The 24,786-nt window shown below is 38.1% G+C and overlaps 1 protein-coding gene across 4 annotated transcripts in view; it reads right to left on the bottom strand.

The window, feature by feature from the left end:
- Positions 1-22,951, bottom strand: part of syt2b (synaptotagmin IIb) — a 29,674-nt gene extending 6,723 nt beyond the window's left edge. The window contains exons 1-5 of one of the 4 annotated variants that reach the window (XM_026167015.1): positions 22,624-22,951; positions 4,508-4,736; positions 4,230-4,390; positions 2,117-2,248; positions 348-515 (exon numbers count right to left, since the gene is read on the bottom strand). In XM_026167015.1, the coding sequence (XP_026022800.1) occupies positions 348-515; positions 2,117-2,248; positions 4,230-4,390; positions 4,508-4,712 (666 nt within the window). In that variant the 5' untranslated portion in view covers positions 4,713-4,736; positions 22,624-22,951. Of the gene's footprint in view, positions 1-347; positions 516-2,116; positions 2,249-3,493; positions 4,062-4,229; positions 4,391-4,507; positions 4,737-9,642; positions 9,772-22,623 lie in introns of those variants that run through there. The other 3 variants (XM_026167014.1, XM_026167016.1, XM_026167017.1) reach the window with 3 other exon arrangements.
- Positions 22,952-24,786: the final 1,835 nt, after the last annotated feature.

Raw genomic sequence — 24,786 nt, 5'->3', positions numbered from 1 at the left:
AATTCTCATGGGAGGCCTTTGGAGATGGCAATAAAGGGCAGCCTGTACAATAAGATATTTTTCTGCTGCAGTTTTAACATTTTGCAGACTGGTATCACCTGCAGCTTGACCCAGAGAGACTTGCAAAGTCCCAGCGGGGCTTATTAGCTAGGAGCATCTAAGAGCAGCATGTAGGCTGCATAGGCCAGTGGGTACACACACAGAGCCAGACAAACCTGACATACTGTCAGTTTCATACACAAAAAGCTGCGATAATGATTTGTGATATTTAAAAAAAAAAAAACAACTTGCTCAAATAAGATTTATGTTTCTTTTTTTTTACAGCTGCATGCAAGAACAAGACTCACCTTGAAAACAAATGTCTCATTGAAGACAGGGTTCAGTGTTTTTTTGTGCACTTTGGTGTCAAACTTCTTCTTCTTGTCAGGGAAGAGCAGGACTTTAACATAAGGGTCTGAGGTTCCACCTGAGTCCATGGACATGAGATCTGCAGCTTGAAGGATACCAATTGTCAGCTGTGTGGAGAAAATGAGGGTGTATGTAAGCAACAGGAGCAGTGAAAACAGAATTTTATCAGGCAAAAATGCAACTTTTCTTTGAGGGTCACTGCCTCAGACTGGTTATATAAGCCTCGCAATCCATCACCACAAGCGTCTCAGCTGACTGGAGACATACTGGATGTCAGAAGCTTTTCCTCAGTGTCATCCAATTGTCACAGTGTGGTAACTTCTAAAAAATGTATTACACTGTGTGCTAGAAAATACAGATTTTAGCTGTCTATATTTTACAGATACATTAAAAGTACAGCCATTTCACCCTCTACTGTGTTTCATATCTAGTGAATTATTGGCATTTTAATTGAGCACATGAAGGTTTGCTCATATGCTGTCGCGTAATCAGTTAAGCTGCTGGAAGTACCACGGTTAGATAAATGTCTTTTGATTTACCTGAAGCCACTATAACAAGTTACTCTTTTAAGGTTTAGCCTCTTTTGTCTTTTCAGCCCTAAAAATAACTGTGGTTTTACTGACAATGTTCATCTTCTGCATACTCCTGTTCAGGTTTTGTATAGTATGTAAATGTAACCTTGAGTAACATCAACTTAACTGTCCTGTTTTGCTGCTATTAAAATTGTGAAGTTTATATTTGGTGTTTGTTCACATTCAAAGCCTGAATTAGGGAACTCTCTATTCCTCAAAATGTCATGGAAAATTACTCTTTTTCTGGCTGCTGACAGTAATTTCTGATTTATGGAGTAATAAAAAAACAGCCCTTTGTAAAAACTTTAATACGTCAAAAGAATGAAAGAAGAATTCCGAGTCTCATTGATCTCACTCTTACCAATGTTCAGATATCTGTTCCAGAAAAGTTTTCAAAACTGGCAATGATGCCTAATTTGCATAATTGAATGTGAAATTTCAGAATACATTACAAAAAATAAATAAATAAAAATATTTGATTAATGTCTTGATGGATCCAGGTAAGGAAATCTCAGAAAGTTGATACCGCTCATGGGTAGCGGTGGGAGGAATGCGACTGAAGAAGTGACCTGGATGAGTGAAAAAATGTTTCTCCCACTAAAAACACTGTCCAGACGAACAGTTTCAGCTTTCTGGGAATTGGATTAATGTAAGTAACGAACTAGAGAAATCTTAAGGTATTATCTTTCAATTAAAATGTTTGCTTTAGTGTTTTGGCACCTTTAGAGTCCCTTATTATGAGCTGGATTACTCAGCACAGAGGCATTATGTGGTATTATTGCTACTATGCATCTCCCAGGTAAAGAAAATGTTTCATTCATGACACCCATGAAAGAAAAAGCTTGTTTTTTCTTTGCACTTCGGGTTAAATAAACAAGAAAAAGCATTAATTTAATTACTATAACTTTACATTTTTTTATTATCTTTGCACAGAACCAAGCTACTACAGCGAGTTCCATACTGAAGATGACATGAATTGGGTTATCTAACTCTTTAATTTAAACATGTCTTTAAACACTAAAACGTTTCAAATGGGTAATTTAAATATAGCAGAAAACATGAAAAACTCCCTCCAAAATTGTTAATTATTTCTAGAGCTTTTTTTTTGTAGTTCACAAAATGTGATAACCACAGACCTTTGTATTCTCAAAGTCATAATCTATAGAGTATTGCAGCTTCCCCAGTTTCTCCTGCTCTTTCTCCTCTTCCTCTTTCTCTTCCTCTGTCAGTCCAGTCTCTCCCTCATCATCATCGTCATCCTGATGTGTCTGCAGTGTAAAGGTAACAAAACAAAAAGCTATGTTAAAGGTAAGAGTACAAAAAGTCAGGATACAGGGTTCCCCATAACAGCCAGCATGCCACAGACACTGGAGCTCCAGGAGTTTTTATGTGGGAGATACATGTTTTGGTTACTGCTTACCTGCACAGCACCTGATGATAAAAACCAGGAATTTATCATTTAAAAGGACATAGCTGCCTGTAATCGGTATCCCTACTTTTTTTTAAGAAACTGTAGAAATGATTGTCTCAGTGTTTGTGGATCAGTGGGCAAGTCCTTAAATCTGACATGCTTCAGCAGTACAGTGACAGCCAGAATCAGTGGAGGCATTGCATGCTAGTTCCACTAAGAAGGGTAATAAATGCCACGTCCTAATAGTGAAACTGAAAATAAGAATAATTTCTTGTTGTTAAAGGCATTAGATCTTAACAAATGAGCGAGGAGATATAGGTTTGGATAGACCCCTAAGGAACTAGCTTACAACAGCAGGAACAAATGCATATTAATCAATAAAAAATATGACATAATATCCAGGGCAAGGGGATGTATCTTATTTTATAGGATTTATTTTTAAGACTTCAAATTTGTTAACCTGCATCTCTTTAAATTAATGTGGCAAAATAAATGTTTCTCCTTTCACCTCACCATTATTACAAAACTAAATCAGGATTAAAGGGCACAGCCAGCTATTTGAATTTTGTTAGAGCCTTACTGCTTCAATATGATTTTTCTTATTAAGTAACTTAGGTGATCTTGACTTTGTAATCTTTTCTTTGGGTCATCCAGTGTCGTCACATCCTACCTCCTCCTTGAGTATTACCATAAAACGAAGAGATTTGCAAATCTTTGGCTCACCATGCAGTTTTATCATCACCGTTTCCATGTCTCCCAAACAACCAGCCATGCCCTTTATCACATGCACAGATTAATAGTGTTAACAGTCTTGGATATCATATTTTAATCCAATACTTTCCATATTGGTGTGATTTACAGTAACATTGTCCCGAGAACAATGTGTTAGATGGTTAGACTCTCCTCTCTGGGGTTTATGGAGCACATCATAGCTTTCCATTGTTACATTCTCAAGCTATCATACCAAAAAACTACAAAATAATGGGGAGGAAATTAAAAAAAGAAAGAAAGAAAAAATAGCAAAGGAAGCTACAACTTTCATTCCATGAAACCCCCCTCCGCCCTGGGGGCCAGAGAGCATCGACATGAGCTATCCACCTACCGTAGAGCAGGGGTCCACCACAGTCAAGAAACACGAGGCACACACAAGACACAAAGCGGAAAAGGAGGAGAGCAGAGAGAGGAAGAGATTCAACTCACAAGACACCAAACACACTTCAAAAAGAGAGGCAATCAACACCACCACCACCACAATCATGATGAGAAATGACACGCTTGTTTTAGGCTCAGGGCGATAATTTCACATTGTGGACACAAGCAGTTGATTGCTTTAATTAACTGTACAGGGGCAGTCTATGGTAATATAAGCTGTTTAGCCCATCAAATTAAGAATTTATCCTTAACTTTATAGCACTTTGATTCACAACTTCCTGATGTTTCTGCAGGCCTCATCCTTTCATCCATTACCTTTTAATATGATAAGCTTTGTTTTATAAGTTGACGAAACATTCTCTGCTCATTCTTTGCCACATTGCAATAAAGTGTGCCGTTTTTCACCATGGAGCACAATGGAGCACACGTTTAAACAACCACAACAACAACAACAACAACACAAATTGAGGGGAAGAGAGCTCTCCTTGTGTCCTCTACAGCCTGGGCTAAAAAAGCTGCTGGTAAAAGATCAGATTTAGTTAGCAACATTGTTAAAATCTGGGCAATAACTATCATAATAAATAATAACAACTTGAATAATAAATTATTGACATAATCAACAAAATTTCACCAATGCATCTTGTAACCTTGACTCTTTAGCATGTAGGAAGCGCGAGGCATCATACCTCACCACCCTGCATGTTCTTCATGTTGAAGCCATCCTTTCCCTTCTTTCCTTTCTTGTTCTTCTTCTTCTTGCAGCAACATTTTTTGATTATGCAGAAACAGCAGGTGAGGATTAGCAATGCTGCCACTACAGCAATGGCAATCAAAGCCCACGGAGGCACTGTTGATTTCAAAATAAACGAGGAAAAGCTGAGTTTGAATGGAACTTTGGTGTTTGCCAAATGTTAATGTTTTGTAATGCTTGGAATGATGTAAAAAGCTCTGCAGCATTACTTACATGGGATTTTATCAATTTCATTCAAGAATTTGCTCTTGATCTCCTCAAACATGTCATTCTTGCTGATCTCTGTATTGTTCGAGCCAGAAGTTTCTGGTGCTGAGGTGGACATGGCAGCTGAGGTGGGAGCCATGGTCATGGTGGGGGCACTGGTGGGCTCGGCCGCTGTCATGGCCTGTGGCCGTCTGAACAAGTTGAACTTCATTGTCAAAGACTAGGCACAGCGTCCCTGAAACACAAAGAGATCGGATATGAAGCAACAAAAATTGCTTTAGTGGTATCATGGAAGATTTGTCAAAGAAAGTGAAAAATATTGAAAAACTATTGAAATATTGAAACTCATTATGACTCAGGAAGTCATAATGGAACATCAATCAAATTTAGCCATCTGCACCAACAACAGCGGCAAAAGACTGAAGTAACTTCTTAAGAGGGGTGGCAAATACATTAGGTTACCTATTCACTAGGGGTGCAACGATACACAAAATTCACGGTTCGGTTAGATCCTTTGGTGTCAGGGTTCGATATTTTTTCAATACAAAAAAATGTTCATGCCTTTTTAATTTGTCATTTATTAAAATTATAAATATATATTTAAGTCAAAAGTAGTTTTTAAATTTAATGTTGCTGAAACAACAAAATAAAAATATCTATCTGATCGAGGAATCACTCATCTTTGAAAAAGAGAGTTTATTACAGAGAAATGGCTCTTTCCAAAATAAAAGCTATACTATCCGCTTCTTCTGGGCTATATTCTCAGCAGCATATTAAACATATCAGGTCCCCATAAGGAGAATCATGTGCTAACGGCTGTCTAAATGACTCGGGTAAAGTTTGTAGCATGTGTGTTTGTTGTTTTTGTCTGCTTCCACTTGTCTTTGCACTAGGATGATGTCGGTGTAAATGTGCAGTCATATTCATTGTGTTCCCACTAGTGCTGTCAGCGTTAATCTTGTTAAAATGACATTAACGCCATAACTCGGCAAATCTCCATTAACGAGTTACCGTGGATCGCCCCGTGCGTGGGGCTAAGGCACTAGTTCCCACCAATTGAGCATTGCATGGCACATCCGACATATTGTTTTACTTTTGTCCATGACACGCTTACCATCAGGGTCATGCTTCACATGAAAACCAAGATAGTTCCAAACGCCAGATCTGAATGAGGGTGGGAGAGGTTCAATTTCGGGTAGCATTGAGGCAGTTGCCATGTTGCAACGAGCTTAGCTTCTGTCTTGCTAGCTTGCGCTGCGCTCAGTGGATCTGCACTCGACAGTGCAGCCTAGGCGGGCGGAGTAGTCGAACACAGATCCACTGAGCGCTCAACACAGACAGCATCGTCAGAAGAAAAGTTGATAAAATAAATCAAAAATTTTGTATTGTTTGATACACATGCCTACCGAACCGAAAGCACTATATCCAACGGTTCAATATCAATACGAGTATCGTTGCACCCCTACTGGTTAGTAATCTAAAACTCCAGAAAGCTGCTAAATTGATTTTATTCTGACTTGCTTTCCATTATAATTTTTAATTTTATGTTTGAGTGATGATGACCTTGAGAGCTGCAACTCAACTCTGTGAAAGATGGGGAGTATGAAAACAATGCTTCATCTGGGACTCATCACACTCATCACACAAGTCACAGAAGTTGAAAGCCCTTGATGTTGCTGATGATATGAGAATTTAGTGTGTGTGTGAAACTGTGACCTGAGATGATTACACCTCCACCTTAAAACACAATGATCTTCCAGACCTAAAGGAGAGTCTAAAAAGTTATCCAAAATTAAAGGACACGTGAGTATCTGTACATGTACATGATGGCACAATTGTTAAATGATTTTCTAGAATAATCAATACATAAACAGCATCATTTTGTCAAGTAAGTATAAAGAGAGACATTAAAGATGAATAATTAGTTTATCTTAATGACTTGAACCCAATAACTGCTTGAACCAGAAGAAAACAGCTGCTAACTCAAATTTAGCAAATGTCAGTTGCTTGTCAAACCGCAGAGCATTGTTACTTAAAATATATATGATGAGTGAGCTTTAGAGGTCCTTAAGATAGACCTTATTATATGTGACAGAACCATATCTAAGCGTCTATTTTTCTGGAAAAATACCAGAAACACCTTCCCTGACATGATGAATCATGCTTCTCTGTCTGGCAACCCGATGGGTGAGTCTGGGTTTGATGGTTGGCAGGAGAACGATACTTGTCCAACTGCATTGTGTCAAGTATAAAGTTTGGTGGAAAGGGAATTATGGATGAAGAACTTTACTGGCCTGCACAGAGCCTTGATCTCAACCCAATAACATACCACTGAGATGAATTAGAGTTCACATTTCGAGCCAAGCCTTCTTGTCCAATATCAGTGTCTGATCTCACAAATACACTTCTGGAATAATGGGCAAAAATTCCCACAAAAATCAGACTCGTAAAACTTGTGTAAAGCCTTCTCAGAAGAGTTTAAGCTGTTCTGGCTGCAAATGTTGGGCCAGCATCACACAACCCTATGGATGAAGAATGTATGTCACTCAAGTTCAGTCATTTGAAGGTAAATGACTGAATAGTTTTGGTAATAGGGGTTTTCTTCTACCAACCAACTAATCTGTATTTATTTTTATTATTTATAACCGACGAATCAATGATCAGACCAATAAATAGTTGAAGGTTCCACCTTAAGAGTTCAAATGTTTTAAGATCAATCTTAAAATAGATTCTGAAATTTTATAGACTTAAGTTTAACAGGTTAGACATAGCTGGAGATCTAAGCTGCGACTTTAAATAGCATAAGAAGGCAGTCATCTAAATCAGTTTCACCTCCCAACATACTCTAATAAAATGAGTGTCTTCTCAGAAGGGCCCTCTTTTAACAGATGACAACTCCAATTTAACTCTCAGCCCCAAGTGAGCATTATGTTATGTATTCTCTGTTTGCTCTTTGCATGACTGCTGGTGGCAGCAACAACACTAACATTTACTGCTGAGCACAAATGTCAATGCTCTGGTCTAATTGAAGCTTGCTGTTTGTCAAAGTGCTGCAGATCGCTAGATGAATTTGAAAACACCTGCTTTAGTTTTAATTAACTATGAATAACTGTATTATAGTGCTGGGACAGGATTGTTTCCTACTGCATTTAGTCATTTATTTGATTACTATGTATGTCTCAGGAGCATAATGGTTTAAATTGTGTCAGTAAGACTACTTATTTACCACAGTGTGATATATTTCTAGGAGCTGCTGCTCTGACTGATATGTTTTTTTAAAACTAAATAATATGATTTTGATGCTGCCTTTACTCTTTCATGAGCCCCACAAACTCAGCATAGTGCTTAAGAATAACTGGCAGCTTGACATCCTTTTATTCGTTTTGTCACTCTGCTAATGTTTCCACATTTATTTGTTTTTCACTCCAGGGTAAAGAATTCAAAGAAATAAAGCAATTTAAGAGAAAAGGTCATGGAATTAAGATGTGTTCAAGCAACTAAGGAAAATGTAACATGATTTACATATTTTTTTAAATTGCTAAGCACATTAGGTATAATGTTTTATATCCATGCTATGGATGTAAGACAAGTATAGAATTAGTACTGGCAACTAAGTTTGCTAGCGTTACACCTTTTTTTCAGTTGATCTACTGTGATCTGCTCGAGTTTCTTACTATAAAAGATGTAATAACTAAAAAAAATTGTACTTTTTATTGTGTAAGCTTTAAAGTACGATACTATCAGCTTTTTATCAGCTGTTTGCTTGCTATTACACTGTTATTTTACAGTGTTTCTACTGTTATTATCATCAAACTTTTATTGTTGTAAAATGTACATACATGTCCTCCTCATATAACGTGAATCCAGTTTATTGTCTTTCTTGAACTATACGGTAGCTCCCCACAATTCTTTGCAACACCTGGTTAGAGAAATGCTTGCACAAAGAAGAGGTCTGGTCATCTGTAATTAATTGCTTCAGGAGTCTCAGCCATTGTGGCTCATTGCTAGCTGTTCTCAACTATGCAAATAGTAGATGCATATACAGAACTATCATAGTCTAAAAACACTAAATAAATGCACAGTAGCTAGATGTTAATGTTTTTTTCTATAGATATCACCATTTACAGTATTCAACTGTATCCACAAAAGTCCCTCCAGTCATACAGAGATTTGCTACAGCGAGCTTATGTGTCATTATCAAAGGAAGTGGTCCGCAGCTAAGGATATCAGTACCTCAAAGTAAAAGTGAACTGTCAGAATATGGCAAACATAATGATGATAAAACCCAATCTTAATTGATTTGCAGCCCACAGATCGATAAGTATTGCATTTCAACATGTGCACTTTAGCACAGACTTTCTATTGCTGTAAGGTAGACTGTGCACTGTTCACATACAGTGGTGGTCTATGTGCTGTGGGCAAGCACATCATTGTTGCTAAGCAATACTGATAACGTCTATAGCTGAAGTGACCAACCAATCAAATAACCAGTTGGCTCAAGGCCAGTGTCAAGTCACTGCCCAAGTGGTGGGCATGACATGATACGAATGCAGACTGCTGCCACTGAGCTGAAATGTATAATGGTTATGAATAAAGTTTTTGCTCCAGCAAAGGTTCTTCAAAAACATTTTATTCATCACCTGCCCGTATCTTTCATTTGTCTCTAAACCCATCCTCACCCCTAAAATGAAGCACATCTGAGACTGCAATGTTAAAAAAAAATCCTAACATTAAGTCAGATATGATTTTCTCCACTACCCGAACTTCCCTAAGTTAATTCTGTCTCCTCTGAGAAGAGCAGTGATGAGAGAAGCGACTGAATGGAAATAGAATACAATATGCCCATACCTTCCCCTCTTATTTTAGCCTACCTTCTACCTCTGTGCCATTAGCACTCAGTCCTTATCTCCCTAGGATTTCGGCAGCTCACCACTGGCCGATATCACTCAGTCACAAAAAACAGGCTCGGACACATCCTCATTCATAAGTAGGATCAGGTCCGGAGAATACAGTGCAAGCAAAGCAGTTTGATATGGTTTACCCAGTTTAAAATGCAGAGAAGATTCCTCTAAGATAACTGTGGTCCAGTTGTGCATCTTAACTCATTTTTAATCTACAAAGATCTTCAAGACAAAACTCACCAGTCAAATGTGGTATTCCCCTCGTGGGGTGGCCCATCCAATCAATAAGTGTTTGGGTTACAGTTCCTCAGAGCTGTGGTAACATAGTCTGATCTCTCCCATAAGCAGAGACTGCAGTCTCCTCTCACTTCTCTCCACTGCAGCACTACACCCCTCCTCCTCCCCCTCCTCTTCCTCCTCCTCCTCTGTCCAATGCACACCATCGCCCCCATTTTCCACCCTCCCATCCCATATTTCCCTACACCCTCTCTGTCTCTCTGTTCAATGTACTTATGTACGCAACCTCTTTACCTCTTTCTCTCCATCTTTCTCATTCCCCCAGCCTCATTTGTGATGCTGCTCACACAGCTGATTGCAGCATGCCACTCTACGGTCTAGTATTGGAGGGCAGTTGTAAAAGATCACAGACTCTAGGGTGAGGTTCATGTTAATAAAGCCACAGCCTGCACAAGTCAGGAATAAAAAGCAAAAGTATGCACTAGGACAGCTGAAAAAGTCTTAAGGCGGTGCAGTTTTTTGTTTGCTTGTTGTTGTTTTTTAAATCAGATCTACTCCATGGAATTAAGTGGTTGCTAACAACTGATCTCAGAAGTATGATTTAACCCTCTGAATAGACCATCTCTGTTAAGTCATTCAGAGTGAACAATTGAAACAAAGAGTGATTACTCCTATTTGTCCGGTGTTCACTGATCCCTCAGGAGACTTGTCAGTGATGATTAGAAGTGAGGAGATAACAAAAGCATCTTCTCGAGTTGCAATACAAACAAAACGTATCCCACTGTATTGAGCTAAAACTATTACATAATGAAACGTGCTGTTTGAGCCAGAGACCTACGCAGATGCAGAACTAAACATATGAGGTTTAAAAATTAAACTTTAGGTGCCTGTAGCCGACCTTGCGTGATAAATGTGTTTCAAATGTTCAACATCCCTAAAGCAGTTATGTTTGTACATGTTTGAACTCTTTGCAATGCTGGCATTTAACCTTTTTTTTTCTTGCTTTTTCCTGAAAACCTTTTTCTTTCAGTGCTCTCCTTGGGGAAATGCCTTTCTAAATGCTTAAGTTCAGCTGTCATCTGTTAGATGCCTGGCTTGATGTGGCTATTCTTGCAGTATGTCAGGTTGCAGTGCATTTAGCTGCTTCTACCAGAGGAGGGCAGGAATCTCATATAAAACTGCTGCATCACAGAGCATATTCTTTTTTTCTTTTTGAGAACTGCAAAGTTATGCCCAGAGACATTTGTCTTCTCTGCTTTGCAGGGTCAGTTTTGATCTGCTAAATGCATTTAGCTATGGAAAAAAATGACACAGTGTTCCTCTTTTTAGATAGAATATTAAACTGTGGATAAGTCACCACAGTATTATGCTTGAATAGGCCTTAATGTTTTCTCCTGCTTTTTTTTGTGATTTTCTCGTAATATCAAAAGACTTATCCTTCAAAAGACTATTTTAACATTTTCGCTCTAGGAGTGAATTAAAAAATGCTGCATTCATCTTAAAAGCTTAATGCTTTAATTAGAAGTTAATGAATTGGTAGAGTGAAATGGCTGTGCAGTGGGGCCATGGGAGCAGAAATGATCTGGCTTTGAAGAAAATAAGCAGCTAGGGTGAAGTTAGGTGGGTTATATGGCCAATTCATGGATTTGTGTAAGATATTTTAAGATATAGGGCATTTAAGTTACTACTGCTTAAGTAGTGATGTCTGCACTTTTTAAGGTTTTTAAGTTAAGCCATTGTAATAAAGGAGATTGTAAATGAACAGACTGTTAGATGTTATACAATCTATTTTTTCTTCACGATAAAGTATATCTTATGTTATTATCTCATCTTTAATTATTTATTTAAGACACTCTTTTGCCTTGCCCTAGATTGCATGGGGCTCCTTCATGAAACTGATATGCCTGTTGTCCTTCTTTCTTTTTTTCTTACTTGATTTCTGGTTGTTCCCTGGAGTGACCCGATATGGCCTGACACCTCGTGGCAGAGCAATTTAATGAAACCAGGAAAAATATGAGTAAGCTGTAAAAACCTCTTCTGAGAAGTCAGTGACTGTTTTGCTTTTTTATTCTTATGAAATATATTTTTAATAAATTATTTATTTTTGATATCAGCAGCATATTAGCATTAGAGCTCCCATAGATATGAAGAAATAGAAATCGCAAGATGGCCGCAAAATAACCAAAACAAACAATGAAACAAAAACAAAATGCTCAATCAATAAGATAATACCAGTCAGATTAAAAGATCGTGGATGGATTTTTTTAAAGCTATATGTTAAAATAGGTGTTAAAGATTTATTAAAATTGTTACAGTATATTTTTCAGTTAGTGTGAGATTGTTGTAAAATTCTCATTCTGCCCTTAACCCCTCTCCAAAAAACTGTGCTTTTACAGTATGGTTTACTGAAATTCCCACTGCATTGTGGGATACTCAGCTTCTCCCTGGTTCTTGCATTCTTTTATGAGCACCTGTGAATGAATAAACTTTTCCCTCCCTCTCCATCCCTGCTCTCTAGTGGATGAGTCAGGCCTGAGCACTGTGCAACATTAGGAGGTCAATAAGAGCAACACAGCTACTATCAAAGCCTCACATAGTAAACATATGCAGAGGGCAGCTGCTGACAACGTGTTCCCCGTGCTGAGTTGTGCTGGGACATTTTTGTTGAGATGACTTATCTCCTCTGAGGCAGCAGAGATGATGTGGAAAAAACTGCACCTCTCCAGCTCCTGCAGGGAGTGCTGCAATGCAGGGGTGTAATGGAGAAATACGAAGCTAGAAGGCAGATTGTCCAATAGTCAGCTAGCAACTCTCTTCCTCCACTTCCTGCCTTGTTTCTTGTTTCCTAATTTCTTTCATCTTTTATGCCTGTCGTCGTAGCATTTTTCCTTCTAGCCATGTCTCTGTGTACCACTCATACACACATGCATACGCTGTATCCTGCTCCCTCTCTCTCTATCACTCACACACACACACACACACACACACACACACACACACACACACACACACACACACACACACACACACACACACACACACTCATCATCTTCTGGCCAGTCATTACTGCAGCACAGGCAACAATAAACAGAAAAGACCATATGCTTGTAGTTGGCTCTGTATATCACTTGCAGTGTTTGGGTGTCTCAGAAGTAGCAGTTGGTCAGCATGGGGACAGTGTGTGTGTGTGTGTGTGTGTGTGTGTGTGCGTGCGTGTGCGTGCGTGTGCGTGCGTGTGCGTGCGTGTGTGTGTGTGTGTGCGTGCGTGTGTGTGTGCGTGTGTATGCGTGTGTATGTGTATGCGTGTGTATGTGTATGCGTGTGTATGTGTGTATGTGTACACTTTACACCGAGTAGCTGGAATGATGTCATTCATCTAAGTGAAAGATGGGCAAGCCTTGACAACTCCATCAATGTCAACATGACAACATGTCAGCAAGTGAAAAAAGATGATGAAAACTGGGGCACTTTTATGAATTTGTTACAAAAAGTCACTTTATTAATAAAACAAAAGGGCTGCTGGGCAAAGTCTTAAAGCCAAATAATTAAGCAGGCCAGAAGCTAGACTTGAAACGGGAATGTTGCTATTAGGGTATGCACCATATATTTAGACTGTCAACACGACAGTCTAAATATGGGCGATCGTGGCTCAAGAGTTGGGAGTTCGCCTTGTAATCAGAAGGTTGCTGGTTCGAGCCCCGGCTTGGACAGTCTCGGTCGTTGTGTCCTTGGGCAAGACACTTCACCCGTTGCCTACTGGTGGCGGTCAGAGGGCCCAGTGGCGCCAGTGTCTGGCCTCTGTCAGTGCGCCCCAGGGTGGCTGTGGCTACAATGTAGCTTGCCATCACCAGTGTGTGAATGGGTGGATGACTGGATATGTAAAGCGCTTTGGGGTCCTTAGGGACTAGTAAAGCGCTATATAAATACAGGCCATTTACACAGCCGGCACAACTCGTACAGACGCTGTTTATGACAGACATTTTGACTTTGACATATAGCATGAGAACAAGACTAGGTCTAACAATAACTCATTTACATTTTAAGATCCCCTTGAGTCATTCATGCTGATTTTTCCTCTGCTTCACATATAGGCAGCAGGTCCAGCTAACACCATGTTCTAACAAGAATAATAAAAGTTTGAGATACACACACAGAGAGATGTGGAAAACCTGACTATAATGTGATAAAGATTAAGCCCTGTTTGTCCATGCCAATGCAGAAGTGAGAATAGATTAGGAAGTGTAAGAGAAAATGAGTGGACTGTGAGTCTCTAGACTTTACTTACTGATTTTCTTACATATGGCAATGCAGGTCATGATAATCAAGCAAAGATGGCACAGAGTATATCAGTGTGTATTCCATCACTCCAGTGAAATCACTTGAGCTGATTTTACAAACTTTGCAGACAGAGAGAACAAATAGAAGACCATCTGCAAAATACTTTAACATGTTTTCCCCTTTTTGGCTTGAACGTTCAAGTCATAGTATTTATTTGCAGTCAATAGATTGCAAACACAATTTGCTGGAAAGCAGCCATCATAAACATTATAAATTACACCTGTGCTTCATATACTTATTTGACATTTGTGGAGGATCTAAGTACTTGGCATTTTCTAGCAGTACGATAAAATGTGGCCCAAACAAAGGCAGATCCACACGTTTCTTGTGGATTTGGGGACACTGACAATGGAGGACTGGAAACAACACAAAGACTGTACCAATTTCTAGAATGGCTGTGTTTTGTTTTTATCTATGTACAAAGTTATCAGAACAGCACATTTTCACAGCAGGCATTTTCAGTTCTCATAACTATTAAGATTAATAATAACCACTTTCTTCAAATGTTCAAACTGTATTAGTGAAATTTTCATGATAAAGTGAGTGTACACTTTAACAGGACACAGAAACTGATATAGCTGAGAAAAATTCAGCCATGACTCATTTTATTATTTTTATTTTATTTTATTATGATTTCTTTTCTATTGGGGCTTTTAAAAATGTCTTGGGAGTCTTTCTGGTCACCCACTGGACAACAACTTTTTCAGCAGTGATTAATAAATGTCCACTTGTTTATTTTTGCTCTAATGAAAGAAATGTCGGCACAGTAAATTCAGCATGGGAGCAATTAAAACAAACAATATTGGATATGTGTGGTATAAAGGTGCTGAATGAGAGGACAGCTAATTGATCTCTGGGAAAAATGTGTGTGTCCTTTGACTTCTTCCCAAAGTGCACGGCAATATGTCTGTGAAGGTTCTCAGTCATCCAGGTCATCGTAGTCTAAGGAGCTTGGAAAAAGAAAAGCGTCTGGACTTCTTTGAGTTTAAAGTTTAACCTCCTAGGACCTGGCGTCCACATATGTGGACATCACATTTTTGGGATGTCTGGACCAAAACACTTATTTTTTCCTCTACAAGGGCCTGATATACGCTTACAAGGGCATTATACTGCCACTGTTCTATCAAAATTTAAAATGAATGTCCTCATATGTGGATCTAATTTTTCTCAGAAACAAAAATTCGGTAAAAAAAATAAATAAATCTGGCAATTCTTTGTTTTTAAATTCATCAGGTCGCAATCAACCAAAATAGCAAAGAAAAATTAAAAATGCATACCATGAAAGAGTCTTAGGAGGTTAAAGAAGTCCAGACGCTTTTCTTTTTCTACGCTCCTTAGACTACAATGACCTGGATGACTGAGAACCTTCACAGACATACGTGTCCTTTAAATGATTAAACAGCAACAGCCAAACAAAATCAAACTTCAAGTTTGGCTGCCCAGAATAAATAGAAAGCACATTTTATAATGCAGTATATTACCATCCACTTACAAGTGGAAAATAATTCTATTCACATGGGCAAAGCTAACAGAAGCTATTAACCACAAAGCATCTTTCCACTAAATTTCCCCTGTGTGCATCCATGTATATTAGCTTACAGGCAAACTACTGCAACTATCACGCCCACAGACTATTTCTCTGTGATGGGAAGTTATTGGGGGATAAAAGAAAAATGATAGACAAAAAAATTATTGCAGATCTTCAGTTGGGGGGGGGGGGGGGGGGGGGCAATTTGTAAAGCCTTGTTATGGAAGTTCGTCTATTAAACATTTAAGTAATATACTTCTTTTTTTTTTAAGTTCTTTTGAGTTCCTTTCTTTTGTTTTGATGGTGTCGACTGTGAGTAGATAATGCATTATGATTGAAATTCTGACTGATAATACTTTTACAGACACTAATATGGTTAAGGTCAGTAAAGGTGTCAATAAACCCACTATCTCCATTTTTTTCATAGAAAAATAAAGACATGTTTTACCTGAACTTCAAGCATATATTGAACTCTAAATATGAATAAAATAAAATAAAATAAAAAAACAACTCTGTGACAATATAAAAGGGGTCACTGAAAAGCCTTTTCACATTTCACAGACTTATCACCAGAGTCTGCAGCATTTCTTTTCTTAACTTTCTGCAACTTTTTCTCTTCTTTCACCACTTTTACAGCATTGTTACAGCTGCAACAGGAAGCTGTTTTCAGTTCAAAAGTAAGAATATAAATAAATAATGGAAAACTGGTGGTGACAAATGCTACGTGGCAAATGATAAAGAATTCCCCAGTAAAGATCCAAATTAAATGATCTAAATTTAATATCTCTCCATTATACCCAGTGGGGGACAATAAATAGAAGACTTAAAGTACAGAGTATTGCTGTATCTACAATTAATGTCCTAGTTATAATGAAATGTAATCATTTGTAAGTTTAAGCCATTTAAAGAAAATATAGATTATTTTCTTTAAAGAAGTTAGAAAACAAGGAAGCTACATGATACAGATTGCAGAGTAGAGTTTAATGGGTTTCAGGAGCATATTTCAACTCAGTTGATAGGTTTATGTAGAAGTTAGTTTTTATATATCAGATAAGTCAGGTGGATAGTATTTCTACTGTTATAGTTATTTTTGTCTTTGATGATATTCTGGAGATTTTATAAAGCTCATAGCAGCAAGTTTTGCACTCAGTTGCTTGTTTGTATGTTTTTTCATTCAAAAAATAGTCTCACACCTAAAAGTGACAACATCCCAACACTCTTCTTTGTGCAAGCCAATATAAAACTGGTATTAATCAAGTATAGTACAAATATTGACAACGTGGTCATAATCTGTAGCCTTGCTGGCCATATTCTCTGGTCTGTGTTTTAGATCCTTTTCAACACATCTGTCTTTATCTGCTTTTTTTGGGAATTTTAAGTCAGGTACAGCTAACAACATAGTACCAGATCACAGCTGAGCCGCCCTCCAGCTGGTCCAGTGTGAAACCAACCATAGAGGGCCTGCGTGTAATCTTGTGGAGAAATTAAAATCATAGTTGAATGTTTTCTGTTGGTGTGGTCGCCCTTATGTAACTTTTCATTGTGTTAAAGAAAACAATGAAGGAGACTGTTACAGAAAAAGTTTGTATTAGCATCTACATTGTAAACATTTTCTAAACTCAACTGGGTCATTTTGGTGTCTTTAACTGGAACAAATATTGAGTGGAAACAGAAAGTCAAAAATAAAAGTCCATGGACATGGTTGAATACAAGACAGGACTCGTGTGTTTTAGATGGAAGTCCGGCCCATCTAAGACTGGATCTGTAAGTTCTCATTGCTTAAGTGCCATGAATGCACAAAGATTCAGTGTGTACATAAGGAAAACTGAGACCATCATCACAACTAACAAGCACACAATCTCTAGCTCCAATTGTTTACAATTTAAGATTGTTTAAGCTGGATCAAATGCTGCACTTTACGCTAGTACATATAGGCTGTGAATAGAAGGGAGGAGGGGCACGCCATTTAGAGACTAAGAAGGAAGAAAAAAGAGAGACAATACACCACACCACCACCAGTGAAGGATGAGTTGTCCAAATGCATAGATCTGGGACAACAAGACAAATCAGTGCTGAGTAAAGAGAAGCCAGGAGGAGCACTAGTTCAGTAAGCAACTAATTATATGATCCATCTGACTTCTCTACATTTCCTCTAGCCTCAAAACCATTTTACATCAGATTTCATTGTAGACTCTCGCTAATTAAATAAAGAGCAATAATTTCCCCACTTATTCTTCCTCAAAAACATACATAACAGAGCTTCCATTTTTGCAGGACAATATTTACAGGATATATAAGTCTGCTAAAATCTAAAAGATCTGAATATCTTTAAAGACCATCATATATCAATCTTAACATCCCCCATTTTCTGCTCCACCAAATTTCCAGATCTGTCAAGGGTTTGATGCTGAGAGAGGATAAGACAAACTAGCATCATTAAAAAAAATTCTCATCAGCAAATCCTCACAAACAGGTCTGCACTCTGCCTCAATATGTGGAAAGACATGAGGATCATTTTTATTGTTCTGTTTTTTTCGCATGATCAGATATTTGGTGTAATAGATGTATTAGAGGTAATGCTCCAGCAATGCTCCAGACTTTTGCATCTGGCCAGTGTAAGACTGAATGACCAGCAGACCATAGTAAATGCAGTAAAAATAATAAATATCTTGTTTGACAAAAGGATGCCCTGCTGTGAGCTACTTTTTTGCATTCCTTGCAGTATTCCACATTGTTACTGCATCGATTGGCTTAGCTTAATTTGAGCGCCTAAACTGACCACAAGAAGCTGATGTATTCTTGACTGTGTTGCGGACTGAAAGCAGTTCAAGCAAAAGAAGTCAGATTCAGTATTAGCGCTGTGTATTGACACACAGAACAGATCCTTACAGACCAGTCATTCGCCTATTATCCCTGAGCAGTTATCTGTTAAACTGATGGAATTCAACTGGAAATATACTGCAGCACCAGCAAAGACACTAATTCAGCAGCTTTCACAGCAAAACTACAGCAACAACATTCCTCTCATTCCTCTTAAATGCTGTGAAAATGCTGCCTATCAACGTGAAAAAAATCATCAAATGTCATGCTGTGACATGGCACTCTTTATATTCACTGTACCAGTAAATGGTCCATGTGCACACACACACACAAACGTTGCTATCTGTAAATGAAAAACATCATTCTGAGTGTGCTTCATGTACACTGATGCACCTGACAGGCTGTGAATGAGGATATAGGTTGACAGGAGGGGGATTATAGACTGCAGAACAGCCTCCCATTTCATGAACCATCAAGCAGCAGAAGTGCCCCAGGCATGCAAACCTGGAAATGTAATGTGGAAACTCAGAGTATCAGGAGCTGACTACAAACAACTGTCTATAATCAGGAATACAACATTAGTGATATTCTGGTTTAGGTAATTTCACTTTTACTTTTATTAATTAAAAAACGTGCAAATTTAAAACCATATTATTTTAATATTTTAATATATTTAATTAAGGATATTTTAATTCCCCTACAACCTCCCACTGTATGATAATTGTAATTCCATGTGGAGTTGCGTCTTTTAAAGAGTCCTCTGAATTAAGAGATAAGGCAGAAATATAGAAGCATGTTTTAAGATCCCACAACCTTTCTCTAATGGAGCTCCATTTAGGATACAGCAAAATTAAGATCATGTTAAACTATTCTAATAAAAAAAAAATTTCTGTTCCAGTTATATTCAGACAGGCAATTTTTTTTTTTAATGCTGCAGCTTTTTAACTTTTTTTTTCTTTCATGTTCTTTATTATTAGCATAATAAAAACATTTAAAAATGAATAAAGCATGAAGCAATTTTTAAAACCATTTACCAACCTATAGAAAATTTCTATTTTGTTTGGACAATTAATGCTACTCCTTAACTGAGTCTGGTTGATAAGTTTCCATTGGTGCAGACCTGCTCTTGGAGTGCTTCATATCACACTTTAATTTGAGGCTATTTGGCCTGAAAAGCACTTAATGTGGTGGAGGAAGAGTGTGTACGGGTAAGAGTGGAAATGGGCCAATAAAACTATGTTAACAGCAGCTGGGAACTTAATGCTAACATCAGCATACTGACATGAAAAAGTCATGGCATTACTTTTAGCTATCATATATTTATTTATTGCAAATCGCTTAGTCTACGAACTGCAAAGACAAAATTTATCAGAAATGTTCATAATTACATGGTTAGCATCCCATTTGCTATCAGCATTAAAATGTGAGACAAGGCCTCAAAGGAAACCATCAGTAGGATAGTTGCGTTCTAATATTTGGTGGATTTGTAGTAATTAGTCACAAAGTAAATTTTGGACAGTGTAGATCTTTTCCTCATGATGGTGCCAACTTGAATGCCATAGTAATCCAATAACTGAGGACAAACATTTCATACTAATCTGCAAAGTTGGAGCCCATGTGATACTCTGGGAAAAATTAAAACAATAACCAACATTGTTGTGATACATGTTATTGGGAACAACAAATGCCAGTGGGCTACCTCATTTTGTGTGAAATTATGATAAATTCTGTAAGACTGATTTGATATTCAAACAAAAAAAAGATCAAAACACTGTCACTAGGAAATCACACTGAACACTTAACCATTTAATAGATACATTACGTCCGTCAAATTACAACTGGACACCCCCCCCCCCCCGAGTGAAATGCCATACTGATTTCATCACAACACACCAAGTCCTTGTGTGTCCTCTTTGTATGCAGCTTCTTTGCTACTGCAGCAACAAAAACTGTGCAGTGCAAAACAATACACACTGATGTTATCCTCTTCTTCTCATAGTCCAAAGATTCTTTAGACATTTTAGAAATGACTCAACTGATGTAGTTGAACCATTTTTTTAATGTGTCGTACAACTTTGGAGTCTTGTTGTTAATCTCAAAATCTGTCACTCTTTTTTGATTAGTCACCATAGCAACTTGATCTGGACCATCTTAAAAGTCCTACAGATGAGATGTATAAAATATATGAGAAAGCAAACAAATCAATATTTAGTCATTTGTGTTTATTTAAAAGAAGAAGAAGAAGAACTCTAGACTCTGTTAGGCCACAGTACTGATATATATGCATCCATGATATATGAAGATAGAGCTTCTAACTGGCATAGCTGATATTTGATAACTGGTAAATGAAATCATTGACCATCTTCCAGTTTTTATAGTTTATGATAAGAACTGTACAATTAATAAACTGAACAGAAAAAATAACAATGCAGGTGTGTAAGAGATAAATGTCTAAATGCTTTTAAAACAATGGAATGACAGAGCTGGGTGGAAATAAGATGAGAATAGAAAAAAAATGACATGTGATGTCAGTGGTGCATATAAATGTAATGTCCATGGATAACAAAGGGTCTACAAAATACATCTTAAAAGCATCATGCAATTTGAATAAAACTAAAATAATGTTATTATGATCATGAAAGCAGAAATATGCATGTGCAGATTTAAATCAATGGAGTTGATATTGAAAGAGTAAATTAAAAACAGACTTGGGATAATAAAAGTTACAAGATTTCGTTTTCCAGGTTTATTCAGATTTTGCAATCAGCATTGATGTGTGGCTGTAAAGTCATAAAGTTGCCAAAACTATATGTGATTATATTTTTATTTTACATGGTGTATAAATTCTGTGTAATCCGAAATATATTTAGTGTTGATTTTGAGGTTTCATGAAGGAAACTGGATAAAAAGTAATGCATATTTTATTGAGAATGCTTAGGATTAAACAAGAGTACATGTCTTCCACTGCTTTTAAGATATGTACAGTTAATCAGCAAATGTTAATGTGATATTTTGCTTGATTTTGTTTCATGCAGCTTTCGGTATACTGTTTACATGTTTTTAAAAAAATCACCAAACAAAAAACAAGATGTTACTCTATTGCAGCACAAAATGCGCCATATGTATGCAGCTGCTAACATATTGCACCTGCACATGCACTGATTCATCTCTGCTAATGCATAAAGAAAATCCTCATTTGGCACACACTCTGAGGAGTGTTCCTGTCATGTACTCATAATATCCCTGGGGAGTAAAGAGACTACAGCATCACCTGACCTGTTCACACCTTTGCATCATAATCAGCCCAGGAACAAACGATGCAAAAGAGAGTATTCCCCTTCTTCTGCAGCAAAACGTGAGTCACTTTTAATTGATTAGAAACTAAAAAAGAAAACAGAAAAAAACAGATATTGGAGATGAGATATGGGGCTTAACATATAGAATGTGCCTCCCAACTCAGTATCCATCAGAGGCTGTAATGCAGAGAGCTTTACCTTCAATCACCTTCAGCCAAGCAAATCTAATCTTTTTTAAAGAAAAGGCTGCAATGGAGTACTTAAATTCACCAATCTAAGTACTAATAAGATCACTCAGATTCATTTGAAACACTGAGTTCTGCAGACTCTATGTGGGCCCTTCACTCTTGCTGGCTCAGCAAATTTGACTTTGCACACACTCCCAGTGTATTTTTACTGTATAACATTAAACTGAGTACCATCATCCCTATAGAGCATCCGCACACTAAAGCAAACCAATAAAATAACAGAAACAAAAACAAAACAGTGAGAAAATGAAAAAAATGAAACAAATGAAAATCTGTTACATATAACAATTTAATGTTTGTGCACTAAAAATCTATCGTCGCTCACTGTTAATCAGTTTATAATCATCTTTGTCATAATCAGCCAATGAAAGTCAATTAATATTTGTTTAACAGTGAAATAAAATTCAGTTCTCAAGTTCTATCTCACTCATACGTGCTTTGTTTATTATGTAACATTATACTGCAGCGCTACATGATGCTACGCACCAGTCATTAAGGGACTTACTGGCATGCTTTAAAAGTTCCACTATAGCAGATTCTCTAATACGAGACCCTGCATTAAAAGGAGAAGTGCTAAGACTGTCTGCTCTAATTACCCCTGAGCCATTTATTCTCTCTTTTTCTCTGTGCAGGGCTTTTTTTCTACATTCATCCAGGATGTGTGTAATGAGGCTAGGTGCCTCTGTGACAACTTGCCACACAGCAAAAGAACCAGTAACAGAATGCTTGGACATAGAGGGAAAATGCAGCTTACCTTGCAGAGAGATGTCTCCTAACCAAGGAGAGCGGAAAACAGGGTCAGATATGTTCTTAAAGAGATCTTAATAGTCTTAATAGTCTGCCCTTTGACTCATCCCACCCTTGAAATACATTGCAAAAAAAGAAAAAAAAAGTAGTAGCAGGTCCCAGTGTCACCTGGGGGAGGTTTCTGTCCTAGAAGACACACATAAACGAGACTCAGTTTGTTGCTAATGCGTGCTCAGATCGGGCAGGGAGGAGAGGATACACTCATTAACATTGTTCTAACACAGTGAAATAAGCACAAGCACCAGAGCCGGTGCAGGTCCACTGCTGTATTTCCCGGCACTGCATGCTCATTGGCTAAGGAGCAACTCAATAAAACCTCTCCTCGTCATCAGTTGGATAGGGAGGGGTCTAGATTTTCTTTGGCACACTAATAGCTGTGCTCCTCCTCTTTTCTTCCTCACTCTATCACTTTTTCCCTCAGTACAAGCAGACAGGGACTGCTGAGCATTGAGAATTAGACGCAGGAGGAAAACCAGAAAGGGGGGGGGACAAAGAGAGGAGCAGGAGGGAGTATAAAAACAGGGGGATCGATGAGTGATGAAAAGAAGGGTGAACGTGGAAACCAGCAGTCTGCAGTGCCTCTCAAAACAGAGCTCGATTTAAGGTGCTGTACCTCCCTGCTGCAGGAACTGTATGGGGACCTGAGTGCAGTGAGGTGTGAGCGGAGAGGATAGAGGAAAAGGGGGAGGAGGTGAAAGGGAGAGAGAGGATGGGAGAGGGGGAGTGACTTGGGCTGTTTTTGCTGCAGTATAGAGGCAAGCAGAACACAGATGGGAAGTTTGTTGTTTTTTTTCTGAAGCAGTTAATGTGAAGCAGAAATGGCAAAGTAGTTCACCCACTCTACAGAAGCACCCAACATGTAACTGGTAAATAATTTAGAAAGTAGGATGAGACACATAACTGTGTCATTCACATGGGAGATAGTATTCAACAACAAAAAGTGCAAAGGTCAGTGAGTCAAGGTGATATATGTAGAGCTTTAATGCAGCAGGATGCCAGCAGAGAAATGTCTAGTTTGGTTTGACAGCATATTACTGTATACTTGTCTACTGGCCATCTCTTTAAGAATTTGTGATATACCATAAGCTTTAAGACGGCTGTTTTTTTGTTTTTGTTTTCTTTTTTTTACTTTTCACATATTTATTTAGTATCTTGGTTTTTAAAGAATGAAACTGACTAAATGAAATCTCATTCTGCCATCTTAATTTGAAATATGGTAGCTGGACAGCCTTCCTCTGCAGTTTCCTCCAGAAAAATCCACGTACTGTGTGGTCGGGGAGAAGCATAAAAATACACAATTTCCAGAAGCACCAATTTCCCCAAACAGTACCTGTAAATGTTTAAAAGAAATGAGGAGGAATGTGTTTGTTTGCGCATAACAGTATCCACTTCTCATTCCTCCTTAACAGCCTAAATCTTTGGCAAATGAAAAGTGTGCTCAGACAGTCTATCCAGCTGATTTACTGGTGCAACATTTGTTAATGAAAAGCAACGACAGGACACTGTTGTGACGGCCAGTTTCACCATTACGCTTATTAAACCTTCTGGGACCATAGCCAAAACTCTGCAGCAAATGGCAGTCAGGCTACCCTTCAAGAGCGACGCACCATTTCGTTGCCTTTGGCGTTACCCTTGACATCCTGTAGCAGTGACCGGGCAGTGCTCGGCGCATTACCCACAATTAGAGCAACACCGCAAGATGTGTCACAGATGCTGCATCACTGAAGCATCCAGGTTTTTTATGAACTTTACATTCTGCTGTGCTGATTTGCTCCTATTCTTGATCAGAGGGGAGGATGATGGAGAAAAAAAAGTTTTGATAGAATCCAATTATTCAGCCAGAAGATATTTGGTGATTGCCTCCTGCTGAACGTTATAGCAATAAATTGGAATAGATGAAAGGTGGTAATTCAACATGGAGATTAGAGGCAGAATATGTGCCTGAAGCAGCTGTGAAGGTCTGGTTTCATAAAGGTGAAGCAGGGAGTCTAATGAGGCTCACATATAAAATGAAGATGTAATAGTGAAACGAGACAAAGAATACAATGATGTTAGCTGCACTATGAGGATGAACAGCTGTGCTTTGAACCAAACGTCTCCCTGCTACCTT

Source organism: Astatotilapia calliptera, chromosome 5, assembly GCF_900246225.1.
Source record: "Astatotilapia calliptera chromosome 5, fAstCal1.2, whole genome shotgun sequence".
NCBI lineage: Eukaryota > Metazoa > Chordata > Actinopteri > Cichliformes > Cichlidae > Astatotilapia > Astatotilapia calliptera.
The sequence above is the reverse complement of the archived record's forward strand: the minus strand, read 5'-3'. Positions and strand labels throughout refer to the sequence as shown.